The sequence below is a fragment of the Mytilus galloprovincialis genome, chromosome 6, assembly GCF_965363235.1.
Source record: "Mytilus galloprovincialis chromosome 6, xbMytGall1.hap1.1, whole genome shotgun sequence".
In the NCBI taxonomy this organism is placed as follows: Eukaryota; Metazoa; Mollusca; class Bivalvia; order Mytilida; family Mytilidae; genus Mytilus; species Mytilus galloprovincialis.
The window spans coordinates 49,843,832-49,867,061 of record NC_134843.1 but is presented as its reverse complement, the minus strand read 5'-3'; the positions used below and the strand labels follow the sequence as shown (position 1 = coordinate 49,867,061).

The following is a 23,230-nucleotide window of genomic DNA, read 5'->3' as shown; positions in this document are numbered from 1 at the left end:
TGGGCTAAAATCAAAAACGTATTTACATTGTTAAAAGTAAGTTTGTTTTCAAATGTTTTGGTAAATTAAATGATATTAATCAAACGTAGTAAATGGGTTACTGTTACGTCCAATTGCTATTTAAGTATACAGTAAGGACGAGAACATGTAAATTTAATATAATATGAACTTTTCACGAAACGGACACGCATAGCCTCACTTAAACGTCTAAGTACTTAAGGCAACAGTCCACAAAACATGTTACTCTTCCCAGCCCCACATTATTCAGATTCCGAGCTGACAAGTATTTTGTGTACCACTTTGTGCGACGTTATTATAGAAGATGTGGCAAATACCTATTATCAAGTCTTTTGCTTTACCCAACTGAGCCTTACATCTACAAGCACGATAGAGTCGAGCACCGAGATGATTTATATCATGTGTATGACTTTATCAAAAGATGTGTAAATATCATAATCCATTACAAACCAATTTTTACGTAAAACAATTTATACGACAATATTTTGAAGAGAACCATAAATGTGCTAAATTGTTATTGTGCTATTGCACCGACCATTCGTTTGTGTCGTTTTTCTGAAAATTTCGTTAAAAAAGTGTTATGCTTAAAATTTTAAAGAAATAATGTCAAACACATCATGGAAGTAACATTGACAGGAATAACAACGTCGTCGCATCAAAGGTTTCATCTGCGTTACCGCCCATCTTACGATTAATAGTTAATTGGTTTAATATCTGGCATGGAAGTTAATTCTCCGCATGTGATCGATTAAATTACTGACACTTTTCGGTCATTTTCGTGTTCACGAAAAATTACGAGCAGACAAGTTTTTTGTCGTATATACGTGAGAAGTAACACGAAAAGTCCATTCGTGACATTCCGTTGATGTACGCTGCCGAATAATGTCATTCGTTCAATTTTTATTTAGTTCAATTTCAATTTTTCCTATTTCTGCTTAGTTCGATCTTAATAGTTTAAACCAACAGCTATCACATATGAAATTGGAGAACAAGACCGGGTCATTTTCAATTTCAAAATTTTACAGACAGTTAAAAAACTATTTCCGTAAGTTAAGAAGATGATTGTACAAACAATACGTTTGGACCCCCTTTTATTAATTAAGAACAATCTAAGTGTTTCGTGTATTAGTCAATTAAAATATTCACAACTATAAACAGTTCTATCCGTTAAGTAATAGTTCTTGATACATAAACTAATTCATTTAAAAATGAATTTGCCGTAAGACAGGTAGCGTCAAGCTCATTTTGTCGGTTTGTTTTCATTTTTTCTGTAGCTTGTTAGGGTAATACAAGTATTCCAAAATGAACACTTTTAAAAAAAATATATATATTAACGAACATATTATCCCCATGTAATTAAAACATTTAACGTATAGATTTATTACTTTTACAAAATTGTATTTTACATGTTGGTTTTTTTGTGTATTTAACAATACATATGTTTTCTGCAGATTGACACCAAAATAAATTAAACAAAGCTTACAAACAATCCTGCTTTGAAACGAGGACTATACAGATATGGTCCGGGTGTTGATTGTCTTGAATTTCTCATTCGTATGGCACATTTAATCTGTTGAAAGAAAGGTTAATGTTGTAACAATAAAATCATCAACTTGTTCAGTTTTAACATTTTCAGATACAGTTGTTTCTTGTAAAGTCCAATTATCCCATCTCGGTTTTTTTTCGCTCCAAAATTCAACTATTTTGAAATAATATATTCCTATAATTGCTCTTGCACGTACTTTCGAACTGGGGTTACTATCAAAATTAGGACCTAGCTTACATTGACTTTGAAATTATTTTTATTAATAGTAAGAGTCCATTTTTTTCTCTCAGGAGTATCAATTAATAAATTAGAAACAGTATCGTTATCATCATCAGTAATGGCAGATAAATAGGAGTCATCTGCGAAAAATCTAATATCATATTTTCCATAATGTCATTCATGTAAGTAACACAAACGGAAAGCACCGAGTACAGAGTCTTTGGGGTACACCTTACCTGATACCATTTTGAGATGAATAAAATGTATACAACAGAGCTTTATGTCATTTGTAAGCTATGTGATCTCATTCAAATCTCGTTTCAGTCAACCAAATTACTATCATGATAATGAATACCACAACCTTTCATTGCATCATGTGAACATTTAGAATAAAAATTAAAGTTACTTATATATATTTCTGTAAGTTAACTTACTGCTCATAAATCTCCAGATAGTAAATGGTGTTCTTACATGTAATTAAATAGATAATTTCAATAACAGTTCTCACCGTTATTTTTTTTCATACAAAGCTATGATTTGCGAAAAAATCGTTATTATCGCCATCATGACTTCTCCCCTTTCGCTTAAACATTAGGTGAGTCTAAGTGACATAGGTGACATAATACATTCTCCATGAACATGGAAACATTTCTAACTGTAGAAATATACAATAACAATCAAAACCAAGGAGTAAACACAGACTCACAAAACCAAAGGACATTTACATCAACAGTTATAAAAAATAATTAAGAAACAACACGAACTCCACCAAAATCCTGGAGTGAAAGCAGGTGCTCCGGAAGGGTAAGCATTTCCTGCAGAAATATATTCATTAATAAAGGAAGTAGTTTACAATATTAAATTGAGTTCTTTAAAAATTCGAGGAGATACACCACCGGAACTAGAAGGTAATCACAGTTGATTTAACGGGGCTTAAATTTTAGAGATAATTTGTTTTTCCATTAAAAATAGAGGGTCCTGTATATCTTCAGTTCTCTTGAAATGAACACACTATATGAAGAAAGATTCTCATGAGCTTATTATACATATACATAAGTATATGTATCAAATGTCAAGAAACGAAATTATAAAAACAACAGCTATACCTCCATGTTCATCTTGTATTTACCAATCCAGTCAGCCTCGCGTAGAACAACCGCATCATCAATATCTTTAAATAGCAAGTTTGTACTATTCTTTACATGTTTTGCACATATATACCAATAAACATCATAACCATAAGTTCCGTTTGATTTGTCATCGAATTCGCATTTAAAAATTGGTATCAAGCTCGGTGTTGGCTCATAATCTGCTATTTTAAAGCTTTCACCTTCTGTTAAAACTGCTTTTACCTCCACCAACATGGTGTCTGTTGGAAAGTTTGCTAAAACATTGACACTTTGAAATTATTTACGTGATGATAGCTAGGAAAACATTTTATTATTTATTTATTCCGATTGTTGATACATTATAGAACATCTGTAGATAGATATAGGTATGAGTGCCAATGAGACAACTGAGTTTTGATCAACATCAAAATATAATAGCGTGATCTCAATTATACTCTTCTTTAAAGGTAGTCGTTAATGACCATGCTGCACTTATAAGTGAGGAATAAAAATATACCTTCGTGTCTTTAAAAATATATATATCGTAAAACGTTTTGATAAGGAAATCGACTTTGTCTTTTCTGCTATAATAAATTAATGTAGACATTTTTTAATAATTAAGCATTGTATTTGTTCACTTTGTTTGAGACTTGAATTTAATTGATATCCGTTTAGTTTTTAAGGATGTTACGTTGTTTACTTTATATCTACAAAAATATTCAACGATATCTAATAAAAAAGAACATTTTGGATAAATATCGTATCACACTCGATGCAGTGGTAGAATTTTTATATATATAAATGAATACATATGTATATATGTTAGCGGCAATAAGTGTAATTAGGCATTAAGCTTAAATCCTAGGCAATAATCTAACGCCTAGGCATTAAGTTATTGCCTGAAATTTTCAGGCATTAAGCTTATTGCCTGAAATCTGATGATGGTTATTCTTCCTATTGCCGAACATAATTTTAAACAATAAGTAAACTCTGGAATTTATGCGTATTTTGTGATTTATTCTTGATATAGAGTCGTTTCTTAATTACATTTCTAATAGTACATGTATAAACATACATTCATTTGACAGATCTTCAAAAATAAGTTTATTTAGTCATTTTGACAGCTAAAAAACAAAAATAATTCATACTTTTTGGTGTTAGTGTGGTATTACAAAATATTAAAAAGATTTTTAAAAAAAAGTGATTGTATCCAATTAAAAAAGAGGGAGATTCTATAGAACAATTATAATATTTATTTGAAAATTGTACATTCACTAGTTGAGCTGGTTTGACAAAATTAAGATATGATTTTTTTGCTCACACCATTTTCCATTTTTTGTTATTCGATAAGTTAATTTTCTTTGTTAACAGTTCCACAACTTGTGATAACAAAATGATTTTAACACAAATTTCTATCAAGTTTTCATTTCTTTAATTATTATTATATGCGTTTTAACATAAATAAAATATGCTATTTGTGATTTTATTTCCACATCTTTCTTTTTTATATTTAGGACGAAACTGGGCCCTCTGGTTTAAAAAAATACATGTTTATCTTTTGTTCCTATTCAAACGTGTGTTAATTGCAGTAATAAAATAGAATATTTGAAGTATTGAGTATATAGGTTTATTTTCAGGATTTAAGACTAATGCCTAACATCATTCAGGCAATATACTTACTGCCTAGGCGTTAGCTTATTGCCTAGTATTTAAGCTAAATGCCTAATTTCACTTATTGCCGCTAACATATATATGTGCAATTTCATTGTGCAATTAAGAAGAATTTCAACAAACGTATTAGATACTCTTTTTTATTCATACATCCGAAAACATAAAAGAATCATATTCTTTAAACTTACAACTGCAACCTGGATAGTGTTCTGTTTCTGACGACATTTCATGTGGACATTTTACCGGGCCACTTCCTGAAGAATAAGACATAATAAGTAGGTTAATTTTCTAATATTTGAATGAAAACAATTACCGCATATTGAATTAATCATTTATAATTAGGTTTGATCTGCCAGAATGAAATTTTACTTAAGCATAAAATGCATTAAGATCACAAAAATTCTGGAATAAAACAGGCAGTTAGAGGTTATTCTATGTGTATCCATATGATAACTGATTTTATAGCTCGTTCTTATGTTTACTGTCCAAGGTTAGGGGGTTTTGATCCCGCTAACATGTTTAACCCCGCCACATTCTGTATGTATGTGTCTGTCCGAAGTCAGGAGCCTGTAGTTCAATGGTTGTCGTTATTTGCAGTGTTACATATTTTTGTTTCGTTAGTTTTTTTCATGATTTTTTAGGCTACTAATTTGCTCATTTGAATTGTTTTACATTAATTTTGTGATTTTGGTTTTTTTTAGCTTTGCGGTATAGGCTTTGTTCATTATTGAAGGCCGTACGGTGACCTATGACTGTTTCTGTGTCGTTTGGTCTCATGTTGACAGTTGTCCTATTGGCAATCATATCACATCTTCCTTTTTATATCTAGTGAATTTCTATCATAATTGGTTAGAATTGCTTCTTAAATAAAAAAGAATTTCGATTTTCCCATCAATTTGTTTAGGATATGATTTCGAAATACACAAACAAACGTTTTTTAAGTTCAAAGCCCTTACATAACAAAAACAATTATTGTTCAACTAGAAAAATTGATAGCAGTTATCTTATATTTTATATATATAAATAAATATCAAAACTCCAACTTTGATATGTATCTTCATTTACCACGACTTTGAACTAAAAAATCAAGTCAAATAATTTGGGAATAATAAATTCTAACAGATAACAGGAGGGTAAAAATGTACTCTCCATCGGCTTTACGGGTAAGAGAATAACTAAGAGCTACAATTTTATCAATGGGTGATAATATGTCAATATTAAAAACCTGCAGTTCACATTATATTTTATTATATTACATTTTATTTCCTTAAGCTACTTAAAGTTTTTTTCGTAATGTTTCACTAACAAATATGATTAAATATCAACATTCAGATTATTATCAAGTTGTGGTACCAACTTAAAATAAATGTTAACGTTATACATTACCAAAACAATACGATGAATTTGAGGTTGATGGTGGCAGATGGTATACATAATACCCGTCACAATTTCTTATTACAATATTATACGACTGTTCACAAACACTGTTGTTTGTCTGCATACAGGCTATAGCAGTCATATTTCCATCAACAAAGGTTGGTAGAGTTCCTGTAAAAACACACACAATTGCCTTGTTTAACAAACTAAATGTAGACAACCTTTTGTATTCGATTCCTGTGTTTCATCAGAATGGCGAGATTTGTGTTTTTGAAAATGTTTTCAACACCTCGGATTTACTCACTTCTTTTACTGCAAGTGTGAAAGCGTATTATCCATTAAGAGATGCATTATATATTAGTTTACAGTAGATTGTTGCTACAATAACAATGGACTTTTTCAGAAAATATAGTTGAAAGAAGACCCAATAATATTCCAAAGGCAACGAATACGGGTTTGTCGACAAGAGCAAAATATCATATAATTGCAAAAAAACGTACCATTTAACCAAAGAGGGTTAATTGTTCCACAATTCTTTATTCCCGGCGGAGATGTCGGCATATCATCACCATTATTGCTGAAAAATCTATACCAATCTTCTTCCAGCATTTCATCACTTATGGGATCATCTACCGTCCAATCAACATAAAATCCTGTGGAACGCTTCTCGGTATCGTTCACACTTCTGTATATATTGCATGGATCCTGAATAACTGAAACATTCAACAAATATGTTCAGCTTACATTACCCTTATTAATCTGCATATATGAACAAATATTTGCAAAAATGTACATTTGTAGGACATCTTTTTTTTTTATCATACTTCTAAAGGCAAAAGATATATCTATTTCATCAAACATACAAGAATTGAAAACATAATGTAATATTGTTTTCTTTTAAATTCTTACTTACCTTTTCCATTATATGTCCTTACGTCTCCAGCGGTTTTGTAAACATAAGCCACTCTGACATTTGTTCCTCCAGATTTGTTTACTTTATACACGTCGTTCCACCAATTGTCCTTGTAATACACAAATTCGCCATGTAAATCAATTCCAGTTACTTTATACCCTGAATACTGATGACCGTATGCTTGAATTTCTTCTGTAAATTTTCCTTCGAATGTTGAAGATCGTATTATTTTTCCAATCGTATAATAAATCCTTCCTCCAGTCGGATCTGTTAAAAAAGACTTTTATTGAAAACATAGAACTATTTAATCCTTTAGACATTAAAAGTCATCTTATTAATTTTCTTTTTTACCTGAAAGGAAAATCATTTTCAATGTGTTTTTACAATTTGTTTAATTTATTTCATATGTATCAAAATAAAAGACTTGTTCATAGACAATATTTATCCCATTTATTTGATTTTTCATCGTATACAAGTCAAAACATACTTTTTGGTATTAAAGGCTTGTTTGTTATCTATTTGTTTACGATGTTTGAAGTCTTGATTTTAAATTTTGTATAGGGAATTTTCGTTTTGAATTTTCCTCGGAGATCGGTATTTTTGTTACTCAACGATAATAAACTACCTACACACGCATGTATGTATGCATACATAAATGTTCCAGATACAGGTATTCGAACTTATCAATTGATGAAACAGTTGACAGAATTAATACGCTTTAAATTGGCACAAAAAAATTTCGAAGATGATTAAGATCGGAATTGAAATATATTGGACACCAGTCATGTAACGATTTTGAAGACTTATATCAACCAGAGACATTTACACAATGAATTAAATGTAATTGTAAGGACCGTGCTGAAAAGCAGTGGTATCTTGGAAAGTAAACACCTTCCTAAACGCACATGCAAGAATACAATCAGTGAAAATAACTGATTTTGTCATCCATAATTATCGTATTTCAAACTTTCAAAAGCAATTGATGCGTGTACAGGTCAGTATTTTTGGCATTTTGGTTAATAAAAGTTGATTTAAATCATATGTACTGACATGAAATGTCTTATAAAGGTGTGGCCCAGCTTGACGCTATGAAACGTTTCTCATTAATTCTGGGGAGGGGGGGACAACGTCTTAAAATTAAAAGACATATGATTACATATGATTTGACCCTTTGATAACAAAGGCGATCTAGTTGACTGATATGGTCGGATCATATGAATTTATGGATAAAGTCATAACAATAAACAATAAGGTCTAAATTTCGATATGCTATGAAATAAAAATATGAAATCAGCTTAACTTTGAGTCAGGAAGAACACGAAGGAGTCAATAATAATACCTGGCATGTATATGACGTTGTAAACGGTCTAGAAGTAAAGCAAGATTTTGTACTGACTTTCTTATCGTGCTTATGAATTCGAATATTTTTATAATCTTTGATCAAAAAGTCAAACGTTTATCATGTAATGCAAACTATTTCCATGTTTAAATGCCCTCATAAAACTGGTTCAATGCAAAGCAACATTTAGTACTGTCTATTTATCGTGATATATTTAAACCTTGCTGATCGGTGTGAGCCAAGGTTCCGTGTTGAAGGACGTATTTTGACCCATAATGGATCGCTTTTATAAATTGTTACTTGGATGGAGAGGTTCATTGGCACTCATACCACATCTTTCTATATTTATATTATAAACTACTTCAAATAGTTTTATAATATTTGGTCAGAAAGTCATATTTTTTTATTATGTAATACAAAATATTTCTATATATTTAGATGTCCCTCGTAAGACTTGTAAAGTGTAAAGCAACATTTAGTTCAGTCTTTCTTATCGTGCTTATTAACTCGAATATTTTTACTATCTTTGATCGCACAGTCAAACTTCTATCATGTTATACAAAATATTTCTATAATTAAATGTCCCTCGCAAAATTGATTAAAAAAAATATTGCAACACCTGGTGACATTAAATATTCTAAAAATTCTAACAGGTTTTTTTTCTTCAAATGAACATATTAAATTTTACATGTCAAAAGTTCAAACATATTTAGCAAATATTTAAGTTGGAAGTACATTTATCAACGTTTCTATTGCAGAACAAAGCAACACTAATTTTTTTTTTATTAGAGATAACAAAATCATAGATTAAGGCTTGGTTAATATTTTGGGTATTTTCATGGAATATATTAAGATACCAAACCGCACATAAGTTAAGCAGACTGTTAATTACTAACCTAATACTATACGGGAATCTCTTGTCAGCATAGAGTCACTTATAACTATAGTTTTGTGGTTTCCATCTAATGAACACTTGTCAATTGACCCAATTTCATCATCCATGAAATAAATCCATCTGATTAAAAAAATTTAAAAAAAAAATTGTTGGTATATTTTACATACTAATATTGATTTTAGTCTATCTTGAAAACAAAGCAATTATATGATCCATAGCATCACGAGTCATCTGTTCACTTAATATTATTTGATAATTTAAAGGATTACACGTACCACATGGACAAAAGAAAAATATTCATAGAAGACATTTAGTATCATGACTTTAAAGTATAGTTTGAATGGCACAACAAAATATAGTTAAATAATTATTTAAACCAAATATATACTAACAAACTCATTTGCTCATGAAACAGAGGCGAAATATACAAAAAGGACATCCAAACTCATAATTCGAAAATAGAGTACAAAGCAATGGTAAAAATAACGACAAATACAAAAAGACACGCATAAGTATACGAATCCCAAAATCGAAAACTAAAGACTGGTCAATACAGACCCCACAAAAAACTTCTGGTGATTTCAGGTGCTCCTCATATGTCACATTTAGCAGTTCCTTAACTGTTAGTGACATTCTTCTTGTTGCTTATGTATATATTTTGTGAATATCATTTTTCAATATTAATTAATCCCAGTATTGCAGTACTTTCATTTAACCATAAAACTCAACCAACAATAACCATTGCTTCAGAATAGTGTGTGTAATAAGAGAAGCTACACTGTATGTTTTTGGGTTTTTTTCACTCGTTTTGTGAATGTTTCAAAAATCCTACATTTACTTTTCCTGTTGTGTGAAGCTTGATGTTATGATATTTCATAAAGACATTAAGGATTGTAGGACATTGTAAAATTGTCATCCTTTTTTTTTTTGTGTCGAAAAACATGACAATTTTGGATTCACAGTTATGCTACGAAGAAGCATGTACTTAAAAAGTTTCGTAACAGTTACCTAAATACTTTTTAAGAAGTACCTAGCTGTGTTTGTGAAATTTCAACGCTTATATGGACAGATGCTATTATATTGTTATATTTTGCATTGATTTTTCCTTTATTGTTGTTATTTCTTATTTTAAAATCTTTTTCATGTAAAAGTCATATTTTTAAGAAGTCTTTTTTTTTCAGTTCACAGTTTTGCAAGATGGTAAGGAAAATCCAATGAAAGATTTATAATTCAGGTAATGTCTTATTCAATATACTTCGTAAATTTTTACTGGCAATTACAGATCAACTGAATACGATTGAAGTAACAACACGGGTACTACATGGTGTACTACAGTTGTTTGTAATGGTTACCCGTTTAGTGAGGACTCCTACCCGTTAGGTGTAGCACAAGTATTTTAAACGTATATTTCATATGATGGTTCATACACTGGTGTTTTACTGCTTGTCTTTTGTAATTTTGTTGTTGTCCGTATTTTATTTTTTATTTGTATTTATACCAGTCCTATGATTACTCTGTTATCGAAGTTTTTTCAATACATGCAAGGTTAACTGGAGCTTGATGTTTAATACATATTTAAATTGACATCTGGAAAAAACTTTCTTTATATTTACCCGTTGTTTGAATCCACAGCAATATGCCCAATTCCAGCAGTGCTGTTTAAAACAGGTAATATGTTTGAACCGTCTAGCTCTGATCGTATTATGGATTTGTGATTTTTGTCAGACCAATATATATTGTCATGCTCAGAATCTATGGCTAAACTGTGTGGATGATATAACGACGATTTTGTAATTATTTCTTCGATCTTCCTTTCATTTTCGTAACATGGGTAGCAGGTTCTATAAAATAGAAATAATTTAAAGTATTTGTTTTAAAAACAAACTGAATAATTTGATTCATAAAAGTTGAAAAGTAGTCGGGAAAATTCATAGAATTAAAGTAACATTCAACTAAATTAAAAGCTTTTTTCATACATTTTAAACAGGAACGCTCGAATCCTAAAACTTATTCGTATAAATACTATTACTTGAATACTTTAGGAGTTTTATGAACCCAAAAGATATTCAAATATACTAAGCGTCAGTTACATTTCTTAATATGTATAAATCATAGAGTAAGCATTTGTTTTTTATCTATCTGTTATATATTACTTTTTGGGTTAAGAAAACAGAACATGGCCTGACCAGTTCATGTAAATGTTTTCCATGCAATGCAAACACAAATACAAGTAAACACTTTTATACAAGAATACATTACAAATACGTTCAAATGTTCCATGGAACACTTAAACAAAAACAAATGGTGAACTAACAAATCGGAGAGGCTGAAGTAGGTTCAGGCCAATATTTTTACAAAAAAATATTAATATGACATTTAAAATTTGTATAAAAATGTAAAGTTTTTATTGAAATATAGTGTTGAATTTTTATAAACTTATTCGACCTTAAATTGATATTTTTTATCACTCAAAGTGAACAAAATGTTTCTCCCTGAGACAGTGATTTCAACTTTTTTAAAATAAAATAAGAATGATCGAAAGCGTGTTCCACGTACAGATGAAAAGGCATTACTAAACCATACTAACAGGTTTTTTTTTATTAGCATATCACATATTGTTAACGGTGTTTCGTCGTAATAATCAAGCATTCTGTTATAAGTATTCTATCTTCAAAATTGTACACTTTTCATACCTTTGTCAAGTATCAAATTATCAGACCATTGTGTGTCAAATTTTATTTCTTTGCTGTTGCCGCGCTTTTGACCAAGCTTAGTTAGGCATCTAGCGATGCACATCATCAGAAACAACCTCAAACTAAGTAGCTTAAGATAATGAACAATTAGTCTAAAAAATAATCATTTTTGTTGTCAGTGTACATTGCATTGTGTCAACGTTATGATGACATTATTTCATATGACTACATCTTAATAATTCCATTTTGTGAAAATATGATAAATGTAAAGTTTAGTTTGTTTTTCTCTTTATTAACTATTACTGCCAGACATATTTATTTTTTTGTTCATTTTTTGTACATAAACAGGTAATATGTTTGAACCGTCTAGCTTTCTTATTGGGCTTGTTTACATTTGTCATTTCGGGGCCTTTTATAGTTAGCAATGCGGTATGGGCTTTGATCATTTTTGTAGGCCGTACGATGACATATCGTTTTTAATTTCTGTGTCATTTGGTCGCTTGTGAAGTGTTGTCTCATTGGCATTCATACTACATTAACTATTTTATATGCAATATTATTCGGAAATTTTCCTTGATAAGCCCATTCGTTTTTGTATTGTTTACCTACCTGTGTATAGTACCATAATACGAATCTACCCAATAGATATATGGCTTGGTTTGATGATAATCTATTTTGAGACTGTCATGTGTGCGTCTTTGTATTCCAACTACAAGTTTAGTTACTGTGGTTTCGTTTAGATTTACTAAATACATTCTATCCCAGTCTAGAACTATCGAATTAGCCCCCGTAACTACAACAGAAAAACATTCATATTTCAAATTATTGTTTATTCTTTGTACAGCGTTTAAAGTTAATTTTGTTAAGAAGAAGTAGTAAATTAAATTTCAATGTATGTCTATATAATCGGTGTTGTAAATGCAGTTAAATGATATTTTATAATGTGACCACAAGTATGATAAGACCTATATGGGGGTGTCGGATACAGCATTCAAGCCAAATAGACCAAAAACAAGTCATCAATACATGTAGGTCAACATACTACCTTCATGGATAACAAATGTTTTATAAAAAAGTCAGCATCAAATCACATCGTCTGTACAAATTAAAGGTAAACGATGAAACAGATAAGTTAGATAGAGACAAAAGTACCGAACTCCGTGGAGAATGCCAAAAGGGAAGTCTCTAATCAAATGGCAAAAGGAAACGCTAAAATAAATCAAACACATCAAACGAATGGATAAAAACTGACATATTCCTGACTTGATACAGGCTGTCGTAATTTCTGCATCTTGCTATGTTTTGATATAGGTATAAAGCCAGCAAATACGAATATCTCATAAAACTAGTAAATACACGGGGTAATAAGTAAATACCCCCGTCACTTCTGCTGTCTGTTCTCTCATCATTAGTAGCGTGAATAAATAGATAAATAATCAATAGTAAAAATGAAGATTTTATTAAATTTCTTGAACAGCCGATATATTTCCATACAAGTACAATATTCCAACAATAATATATAATTTACATACGGGGCGAAGATACTTAAATAATATTCTTTCTCATGTATTTTCGTATGGGTCAACTGGGATTATCTTAAATATTTCAATGACAATATAAATAAATTAAATGCAAGCCATATAGCTATCTACGCTGCTTCTTACCTCTAAACTACGACCCTTACTCATAAAATAAACTGCGAGGCATACAGCTAAATGCGCTGCTTCTTACCTCTAGGAACCCCGGGATGAGCCTAGCTGCAAGCCAAATGTAAACACAGCAATGACTGACGAACGTGACGTTGCACTGGTATTTATTTCAAATTACCGAAAGAAAAACATAACGTCAAACGCTGACATTAAATATACGAGTCCTCGACTCAAAATGTTTTAATTATACACTTTTATGAATAAACAAATCTAGACATATTAAAAGAGGGACGAAAGATACCAAAGGGACAGTCAAACTCATAAATCTAAAACAAACTGACAACGCCATGGCTAAAAATAAAAAAGACAAACAGAAAAACAATAGTACACACGACACAACATAGAAAACTAAAGAATAAACAACACGAACCCCACCAAAAACTAGGGGTGATCTCAGGTGCTCCGGAAGGGTAAGCAGATCCTGCTTAATTCTCTCGTTAAGAGCTCACAATTGAACACTTTTTGGTTCACGCTTAAAATATTGACCTATCGGTAACGTTCTGATCAATGCATGACAAAGTTGCGCCTTGGATGACGTAATCGATACAGCTAATAACATAAAGTAAAACGTACGTTAATTACTCATTCAATATACTAAATACTAGAAATAACTTCTGATAACTTATATACACTCTCTTAATACAATAATAACGACATTTCTGTACTTGGGAATAACCAATACACACATCTACAATACATGTATTTTATTATGTAGAACATAGTGGATTAAACCTGATTTTATAGCTACATGTAGCTAAACCTCTCACTTGTTTGACAGTTGCATATAATGCCATACCATTGACAACGATGTGCAAACATAGCAAACAGACAAAATAGGTAAAACTGTCAGAAATATTGGAACAGTAGTCGATATTGTGTTTTAATCTTAATCACTATTGAACAAACAAATATGTAACAAAGGAACACAAAATCAAAAGCTCATAACATATCAATCAAATGGCAAAATAACTGACATATTCCTGACTTTGTACAGGCATTGCCTTATGAAGAAAATGATGGATGAAATCAGGTAGTAAAGCTAGTAAAAATAATTACTAGTATAACATTCGAGTAGAATTCCATTGTGCTGGCAAAAGTAACAGACAAAATAGGTAAACATGTAAAAAAAATTTGAAAAACAGCGGTCAACCATGTGTTATAATAGTAATAATATGTTCCTTTTGTCGTAGCCACAATCACGTCCCCTTTATCACAATGTGACATACCAAATTAAACTATTTACCGGTGTGGTAATAACATGATAAACACGACGGGTGTCACATGTGGAGCAGAATCTGTGTACCCTTCCGGAGCACCAGAGATCATCCACAGTTTTCAATGGGGTTCGTGTTGCTTAGTCTTTAGTTTTCCATGCTGTGTTTTGTGTACTATTGTATATATATTTAAGAAGATGCATGAGTGCTAATGAGACAACTCTCCTTCCAAGTCACAATTTATAAACCATTAGAGGTCAATGTCTTCATCGCTAGTTCCGTTAGTTCGATGGGATAGATGAGTTCAACATAGTCACCAAACATAGAATTATTTAGTGAGAAAACATCATCTTGGATGTATATAAAGTTAAAGGATATTGCTCACTTCTTTTCTTTATTATTACGAAGTGTTTATATTAACTCGGCCTCAAAAAAATAAAGAAAAGTCGACAAGAGGAAGGACACAATCAATTCCCATGGGTATGCCGATAGTTTTGTTAAAAAAAACACGTTCTCTAAACGAAACAATTATGTTGTCAATCAAGAAATCAAGCATCTTGATAATGTCAATTTCAGAGAATTTTTGGTCTGAATAAAGGTGATTCTTTACAAAGTGGGATTTATCCCTCCCTTGGACCAGATACTTATAAGTACGTTGGCCTATTTTTTTATGAAACAACGCAATACCAACTCTTTCAATTTCATTTTTGAATGTCCGTTAAGGGCCGATTATGGCCTCAAAATTAAAGTTCATCTGCTGAGAGATTTTTGAAATTCTTAAGTGTTCACAGTCGATTCAATTGGTTTATATGAAAGATTTTAACTTATTTAGTCATTAAAGACATCAAAATTCTAGCTTAAATATGAAAAATATATGAAATATGCCACAAAATGTCAAACATGAAAGTGGCCACATCCGTGTTCATTCTCAACTTTTATATATGTCATGTATTATCATCAAATTTAACTTACATTTAAATATTAAGAATGAACACAAAGGCGGACACTTTCATTTCAGACGGAAACCGTCTAAAAATTCACCTACAGGCTAAAATTTCGGAGAGTTCAGTAATTTAGCATGACTTAATGATGCTAGTACCCGATACGTATGCATTGTATTGTCAAGAACTTGTCATATGTATGTTACAGAAGTATTCTGCTTTCCAATAGATAGCTAACATTTTACATTTTAACATTTGTGTAAACCTGTTTTATTTTGGGGGCAAAAGGGGGTATTACTGGGCCTACTTGTTTGCCTTGGAGTTCAATATATTTGTTACTTCTTTTCAGTGAAATAAATAGTAGTATACCGCTGTTCGGAAGTCATATATCGATTCAGAATTAAAAAAATCCGGGTTAACAACTAAGACTGACGGAAACACATCAAATAAAACAACGATCCAAAAGAAACACTAAATATTTAAGGGATGTCAACGAGTACTTAAGTATTCGAGTAATACCAAGTATCGGTTAACAAATAGAAACTCGACTAATCGGTCTCATATTAGAATATTGTTGCTTTCTTAAGCTAAAACAAAAAACATTTTTTTTTAGAGCGCCTTCCAGAAATTATTAATTACAGTTAAAATATCATTCCAATTTTTGCGTTTTACTGGCATTTAGTTTCCTCAAAACTGATGTTGAATATATATGAACAAGAGCTCTTTTCAAAAGCTTTCACTTTTAGCTAATATTAGTAATGCCCTTGTCTCTGTATCGTCAGAACATATATATTCATCAGCAGGACTGATAATTAACTAACAAAGTTGCATATCGATTCGTTCTAGAAAAAATTGACAAAATAAGATTTTGAATAACAAAAAATGTGTTGCTTACTGTGTTGACCCCTAGAAAATGATTAAAGGCATCCGTTAATTATAATTATCATGCACCCTTTTGTTGATTATTAAAAGTTATTATAGAGGTTTCTCAAACACTGTTGTTAGAGTGATCACTGTTCTATAGATATGAATTAATTACTTTATTAAATCATAGCCATATTACATAATTAGTACATATTAATTATAGTATAAAATTTCTTGGACTATTATCTTGTCCTAATTTATAATAATGAGGGTTTTACTTTCATAAGACAACGACCTATTATTTTGTGTTTTCATTTTGTATTTTATTTAACCGAGCGAGTACTCGAGTATCGCTCGGTAAATCCAACGAGTAATCGATTATTTAATCTTCACCGAGTAGCAGGCCTGGGGCCATTACATTGCAATGTGATGCATTACATTACAATTACTTTGTGATTCTTCCATTACAATTACAATTACAATTACATTTTTTCTCACATGTAATGCATTACATTACAATTACTTTGCCTGTATAATGCATTACATTACAATTACTTTGCCTGTGTAATGCATTACATTACACATTACTTTTTCAATATAAAAACTAGAAACATTTCTAAAAACAGATTTTTATAAGAAATTGATAAATATTACAGGGGTTTATGTAGATATATATACAGTGTTAGTGATATAGACTTAAATTACTGGTTAATCAATATGTCCATTGAACTTTATTATCATAAGAGGTTTAAAAGTGATGTCATTAAGAGAACAGCGATCAGTTCTGTCACCTTTCTGGCAATACTAAAAAGCCTTTCTACAGCTGCTGATGTGTGTGAAATGGCTAAATACTTGATAGTCAAAGAAGAAAGGCACTCTGAATTTGACTTCCATCATTCCAGTGCATTGATTGAAATTTCTGCACATGGCTCAGACAAGTAGATGTCAACATCATGTACTGCACCATACCTGTGTCTATACTCTTTGATGGAGTAGTAGGAGGCATGAAAGTGGAAAAGTCACTTTTAAGATTCTTAGGTGGTGGTAAAAAATAAATTATCATTAAGACATCATTAAGGAATTTCAAAGGAATACAATAAATGTGTCATTAAAGGATTATCTTTTGAAATGCTTAAGGGCTCTGTGAGGACAAACATAAGTTGAGAAGATTTGATTGCAATAAAAACATTTTGATATTAATTAGGTGAAATAACAACACAGACAGGACCCAAACCACAGTTTGGTGTAAAAATGTTGTTTGACATATTCAATATTTCACTGAAATACATGTAAGGTGTGTATAGAATTATGAAAATTTCATCTTCATATTTTTTCCATTCATCTATATAGTTTTGTTTGATAAATTTTTATAAGATTTTTCATTGAACACCAAACCATCAAACACCAAAATATTCCTAATATCATTTTAAACCAAAATCAAGACTTGATAATTTTTACCATTTTATATTTATTACCTTAATGTGTGTTTTAAAGATTAATGTAATTTATTTAATACAGTAATTAACTATGACAAAAATGTTATTCCATACTTTCTTTTGTTTTTGTTAATATTCTATTTTTATTATACAATATTCTTCAATTTTATGTATTTTACCAATTTGTAATGAAAAGTAATGTACTGTAATGGAGGCATTACATCAATTTTTAACTAAAGTAATCATTACATTACATGTAATTGTAATGCAGAAAATGTGCATTACAAATTACTTTGCATTACATCCAAAAAATGTAATATTACAATGCATTACAATTACAAATTACCATTACCCCAGGCCTGCCGAGTTGTCGTCCCTTAAATAAATTAATATTTTCCAATGTTAGAATAAAAATTTTGGATCGTAAATTTTCCCATCGACACTCAAATATGATACCACTAAACATTTCAAACAACATATAATAATCCAATTCGTTTTAATCTGTAGCTTATAAACGGTTTATTTATTTGAAGATTATTTTGAATTTTCTTCTTTAAAATCTAATAAAACCCATTTTTATAATTACCATTTAGACACTCCCGATATCGTTTGCTTTAGGAAAACTATTTACGTCTAAGGTCCCTGTAATAATCTGGACTAGATTTGATTTCAAAGTACATTTGTGGTAACGAACCACTTTTGAAGAAAAAATTACATATTTTGCTTTTACCAAAAAAAATGAACATGATTTGGTGTTTGTCAATGGACACGTTTTGGTCATCCGCTAAACGTGTTGTTTTGGTGTTCAGTAAAATTATATGAATTCGTTTGAGGATCAGAGACGTTTTAGGGATCGATACGTCATTGACAAATATAATCTTGTTTAATGATTTTGAAAAGAATCATTCTATTTTATGACTCTAAAACATACTACGGTGATATGTATAAAACAAATTAAATGATTCTATTGACCATTCAAATAATTTTTGTTACCTCTCACAGCGTTCATTCTTTTATCAAAATATAACCAAAGTGAACTGTCAACTGAAATATTTAAACTGAATGAGTATATAAACGGTCATGACGGTTGACACTGTTTTCAGACACAAAAGTTTAAACAAAAATCAAGGTTACCGACAAGGAAGACTCACAAGTGATTTTAACTAAAATCAATTTAAATTGCTCTAGACGTTAACAAAGTTAAATTTAAGATTTTTTTTCTAATTAGGCTTTTTCATATTACTGAAGTTTTATCTTCGAATGATATATTAAATATTATTGTGTATTTTATTTAGAATAAATAGTATCTGATTTTAAACAGTATTCTTGTAATTTTTAATTGGTAAATTTTGCTTTATCATATTCCTTCCGTCATACCCAATGTTAATAAAGTAGTGCTAATATGTAGAAAAAGTGAAATCCTATTTGATTTACCTAAGCCGTATTTGGCACAACTTTTTGGAATTTTAGATCCTCAATGCTCTTCAACTTTGTACTTGTTTGGCTTTATAAATATTTTGATATGAGCGTCACTGGTGAGTCTTGTTTAGACAAAACGCGCGTCTGGCGTACTAAATTGTAATTTTTGTATCTATGATTTCTATTCCTCATTCTAAAATTAATTAATGTAGTTTGGGTAAACATAGTTTATGGAATATACTTTATAACTCTATAATATATATATATGTTCGAAATACAAACTGCAATGATAAGGGTAAATGTATATCATTTTAGCTTCCATTTTTTCCAAGTCGAATTTCTTTTCTTTATGCCCTTTTCCATAATTTTGTTAATGGATAAACCAATCCGATAGGTGTCAAATATAAAACAGAACATGAATTGTTTAACTGATGTGGTTTGCCTGAATCAGTGTATCAGTGTGTGTTATGATTTGTAGATGATGTTTCATTTCATCAATTTATTTTTCTCTGATAAAAGGTGTAACGGCAAACTTTTTTTAAAATTATATTGATATAGAAAAGTAAAAATTATCAATTTCTGTATATATTTTTTTAAAAAAGCGGAAAGTACATTATAACTGAGGAAAAAAACAAGCATTATACTTTATCAACCAACGCAACGTCTTTTTTCTAAAGCAATCATCGGAAGATACTAGGATCTTTTGGATAAATATTCCGTATCAAGTTCACAAAAATTGGGAAGGTTTTTACGTATGTATTCTAGATACTGTTGTTTTTTATCATCTTAATTACATTTTATTACATTATTTCTATTATTCTTTGTATATCTTTAACGTAAACTGTGTATATATAAATAAGTAGATGTGGTATGAGAGTGAATGAGACAATTCTTCATCCATGTCACATTTTGTAAAAAGTACACCATAATAAGTCAAAGAACGGCCTTCAATACGGAGCCTTGGTTCTCACTTAACAGCAAAATATACAGGTCCCCAAAAATTACTGGTATATAAACATTCAAACTAGAAAAATAAAATTGATATACTTTTGGCTATTTATACATCCTATAATTGTTTGATTGTACTTTGGTCATTTTTGTTTTTATTTTAAAAGTGTTTGATGGTGATTAAAATTGCAACATATGGTTGACTGCTGTACTTTCATTTTTTTGTAAATTTCATATTATATGTCTGTTTATATTGCTTACATATTGTCAATATAATGGAATTCTATGCGACTGTCATGAAATTAAGTGAATTAGATAGCTATAATTTCTGTCCATCAATAAATGCGTTGCTTGCAGAGTAAAAAGAGAGAAATAGTAAGAAATATTTGGTCAGGGGAATCATACTATTGCTATGTAATCATATCTCAAAATTGATATCCACTATCTAACATATACATATGTCGATACTAAAGATATAGTTCTGTTAACTCATACTGTTAGCCTTGTTCGAATAACACAAATCTACGTGCTACTACAAACAGTAACTTTGATGTGTTTCTCTTACTTTTATTTCTTTTATTTTTTAATTAAATTATGTTTAAATCATTTTTTTAATTCATTATAGGTTACAACATCATACGAGAAAGCAGAAGGGCTCATTTTATTTGTTTTGTTCTTTTGCTTGTTAAAAATTCTGTACATACATATTATCTGATAACTATTATGCATCAATTAAAAACGATAAATTATATACTTGCCTGAAGAATGTGTACCACACCTTGGCTTTGGACTACAACCACCTGTTATCCAGCAACAATTCATGTACTGTTGCCCACTTGCAAACGTCAAGAAAATCATTTGCAAAATTAAAATTTGCTGAATTCCTGCCATCATTATTTCGTCACATATACTTTCTGTCGAAATTAGCATGTGTTTTTAATGTGAACATACCGCTCCAACCTTTAACGAACAAGTGTGTCATCTCTTTAAATCTTTAATTATACTATACTGAGGGGTCTATCATGTGCCGTTTTTCACTAATATTCGTAAATATTGTATGGGACTTTTGGGACCCTCAGTACCCGGAACAGTATTTTTTTTCAATTTTCAATGTAAAATGATACATTTATACATCTATGTATTATTTAGAAATTAAATTTTACCGAAGCCACCCCATGAAAAGTGTTCACCCTTGGAAATAATTCTTGGGGGCGTAACGCGATATGGAATGAAGATGACAACTTACTAAAACGGTTGTTACTGGATTTTATTTTAAATCTGGAATCTTTTGAAAATAATGAACACCAAAAATATCATTATTAACAAACTACTTTTATTTGCGAGTCGTAATTTGTTTATTGTTTATTTTATAGTATCGTATTCACTAGAATTCAACAACATTGTCCACAATTCATATTCAAATGGAAATGTTGGCTACATTATTCTGTCACTGATAGTACAAAGAGGGTAAACACAAATATTTTTCATTGATTACCATTCGTCTTCTTTGCAAATGGGTTTAATCAGTTGAATGAATTTGATATATTGAACACATTAACATTATTCAATAAAATGAAATCGCTACAGATATATTTCGTTTACAGATTTGCTAATATTTTAACTGTTTATGATACCATTTCCTTGAAATTTGAAATGTTGTATTTTGATTTTGTTCAGCAAAAATCGTTTGTTGCATTTTGATATCTACATTAAAAACAAAATTGCTAATAATGCGGTTAGATAAAAGAAATGGTCCAAGAACTGAAGTAGTCAAAATGGCATATTCTATAAAATATTTGATTTTGCGTTGTTCTAATTTGAATAAAGTATCATTAAAAAGAATGTGAGGGTGTATGGATAACATTAGAAGACGATTTGTGAAAACAAAAATTGGCAGGATTTTTAGTCCATTTCAACAGAAAAGCGTAATATAATCGAATTGATATACCAATTCCTGGGAATAAAAACATCGACCTCACAGATATCCACTCCATTATTTATTTAACAGGAATAAACAGTTATTTGGACTTTCACAATAACTTGCTTCGTGTATTTTTCTAGTACTGGGTCATTTTATTTCTTTTCGTCTTTAAAAAAAATGACATTTTTAGATTGAAAATGTTTGTCTTCCTTGGTTGCAATATGTTTTCTACATTTTTGAAAACATAACAAAAAGATAATTGCGTCGACATTTTTAATTCAAACATGTGCTGTGATCCAATGAGAAACAGGTACTTTTAGACTCAACAAGGAAGTTTTGAAAAATATATCCAATGGTTATCAAAAAACAAATGAAAAATAAATAATAGCTTATAAATCATTTGGTCCTATTCAAACATAAAACATATTGATATAATACTCTGATTACACTGTTGAATTAATAATATGTTTTACAAAGCTGTCATTTAACATTTTTGAAATGAATATATGTATATAAATGATAAAAAGATTTTTAAATACCCATTTTTCAAGTTTCTTTACACAACGTATTTGTTAATAAATAAAGTGTTCACAACATTACAAGTATAATAGCATGACATTGCACATAAATCAACTTCTATGTAGACTATGTATGATGTAGGGAAACTAGTTTATTGTTAAACAACCATTATGATTATTTTTGACTAATTTAAACGACAGCCTCAAAAATTTATCAATTATGAACTCTTGAAGAGGTCAATATGATATATGTTGAGATTCTATTTATTAACCGAGGACAAAATCAGACTGTTGAATCAACATTAAAGGTCCATATATATAGCAAGTGATGTAAATATAAAGTAACGCGCTGGTGATAACTATCTACAGCACTGGACTTTTCAAATATGACCCTGATCTTTTGATCTACAATTATAGACACATATCAAAAATGATTGTTGTATTACATATTTTTCTGTCGCAGAATCAGGTGTCATAGTC

General features: G+C 30.2%; 1 protein-coding gene across 1 annotated transcript; it reads right to left on the bottom strand.

The window, feature by feature from the left end:
• Nucleotides 1-1,486: 1,486 nt before the first annotated feature.
• LOC143078599 (uncharacterized) lies at nucleotides 1,487-21,259 on the bottom strand. Its single transcript, XM_076253455.1, has 10 exons — nucleotides 21,070-21,259; nucleotides 12,390-12,573; nucleotides 10,701-10,928; nucleotides 9,089-9,207; nucleotides 6,854-7,120; nucleotides 6,441-6,653; nucleotides 5,950-6,111; nucleotides 4,752-4,817; nucleotides 2,890-3,167; nucleotides 1,487-1,588 (listed from the first exon to the last, which is right to left on the bottom strand). Exons 1-10 carry the CDS (start codon nucleotides 21,239-21,241, stop codon nucleotides 1,487-1,489), a joined length of 1,791 nt encoding a protein of 596 aa, XP_076109570.1. The 5' UTR covers nucleotides 21,242-21,259.
• Nucleotides 21,260-23,230: the final 1,971 nt, after the last annotated feature.

Bases quoted from the DNA above. Each gene is read 5' to 3' on its own strand.
- LOC143078599 (XM_076253455.1), bottom strand. From the start codon at position 21,241: ATGCTAATTTCGACAGAAAGTATATGTGACGAAATAATGATGGCAGGA. The intron at 4,818-5,949 runs GTAATGTATAAC...CTTATTCTTCAG, and splicing joins AAATTCATCGTATTGTTTTG to GAAGTGGCCCGGTAAAATGT. The intron at 1,589-2,889 runs GTATAGCTGTTG...TTCTTTCAACAG, and splicing joins AATACAAGATGAACATGGAG to ATTAAATGTGCCATACGAAT.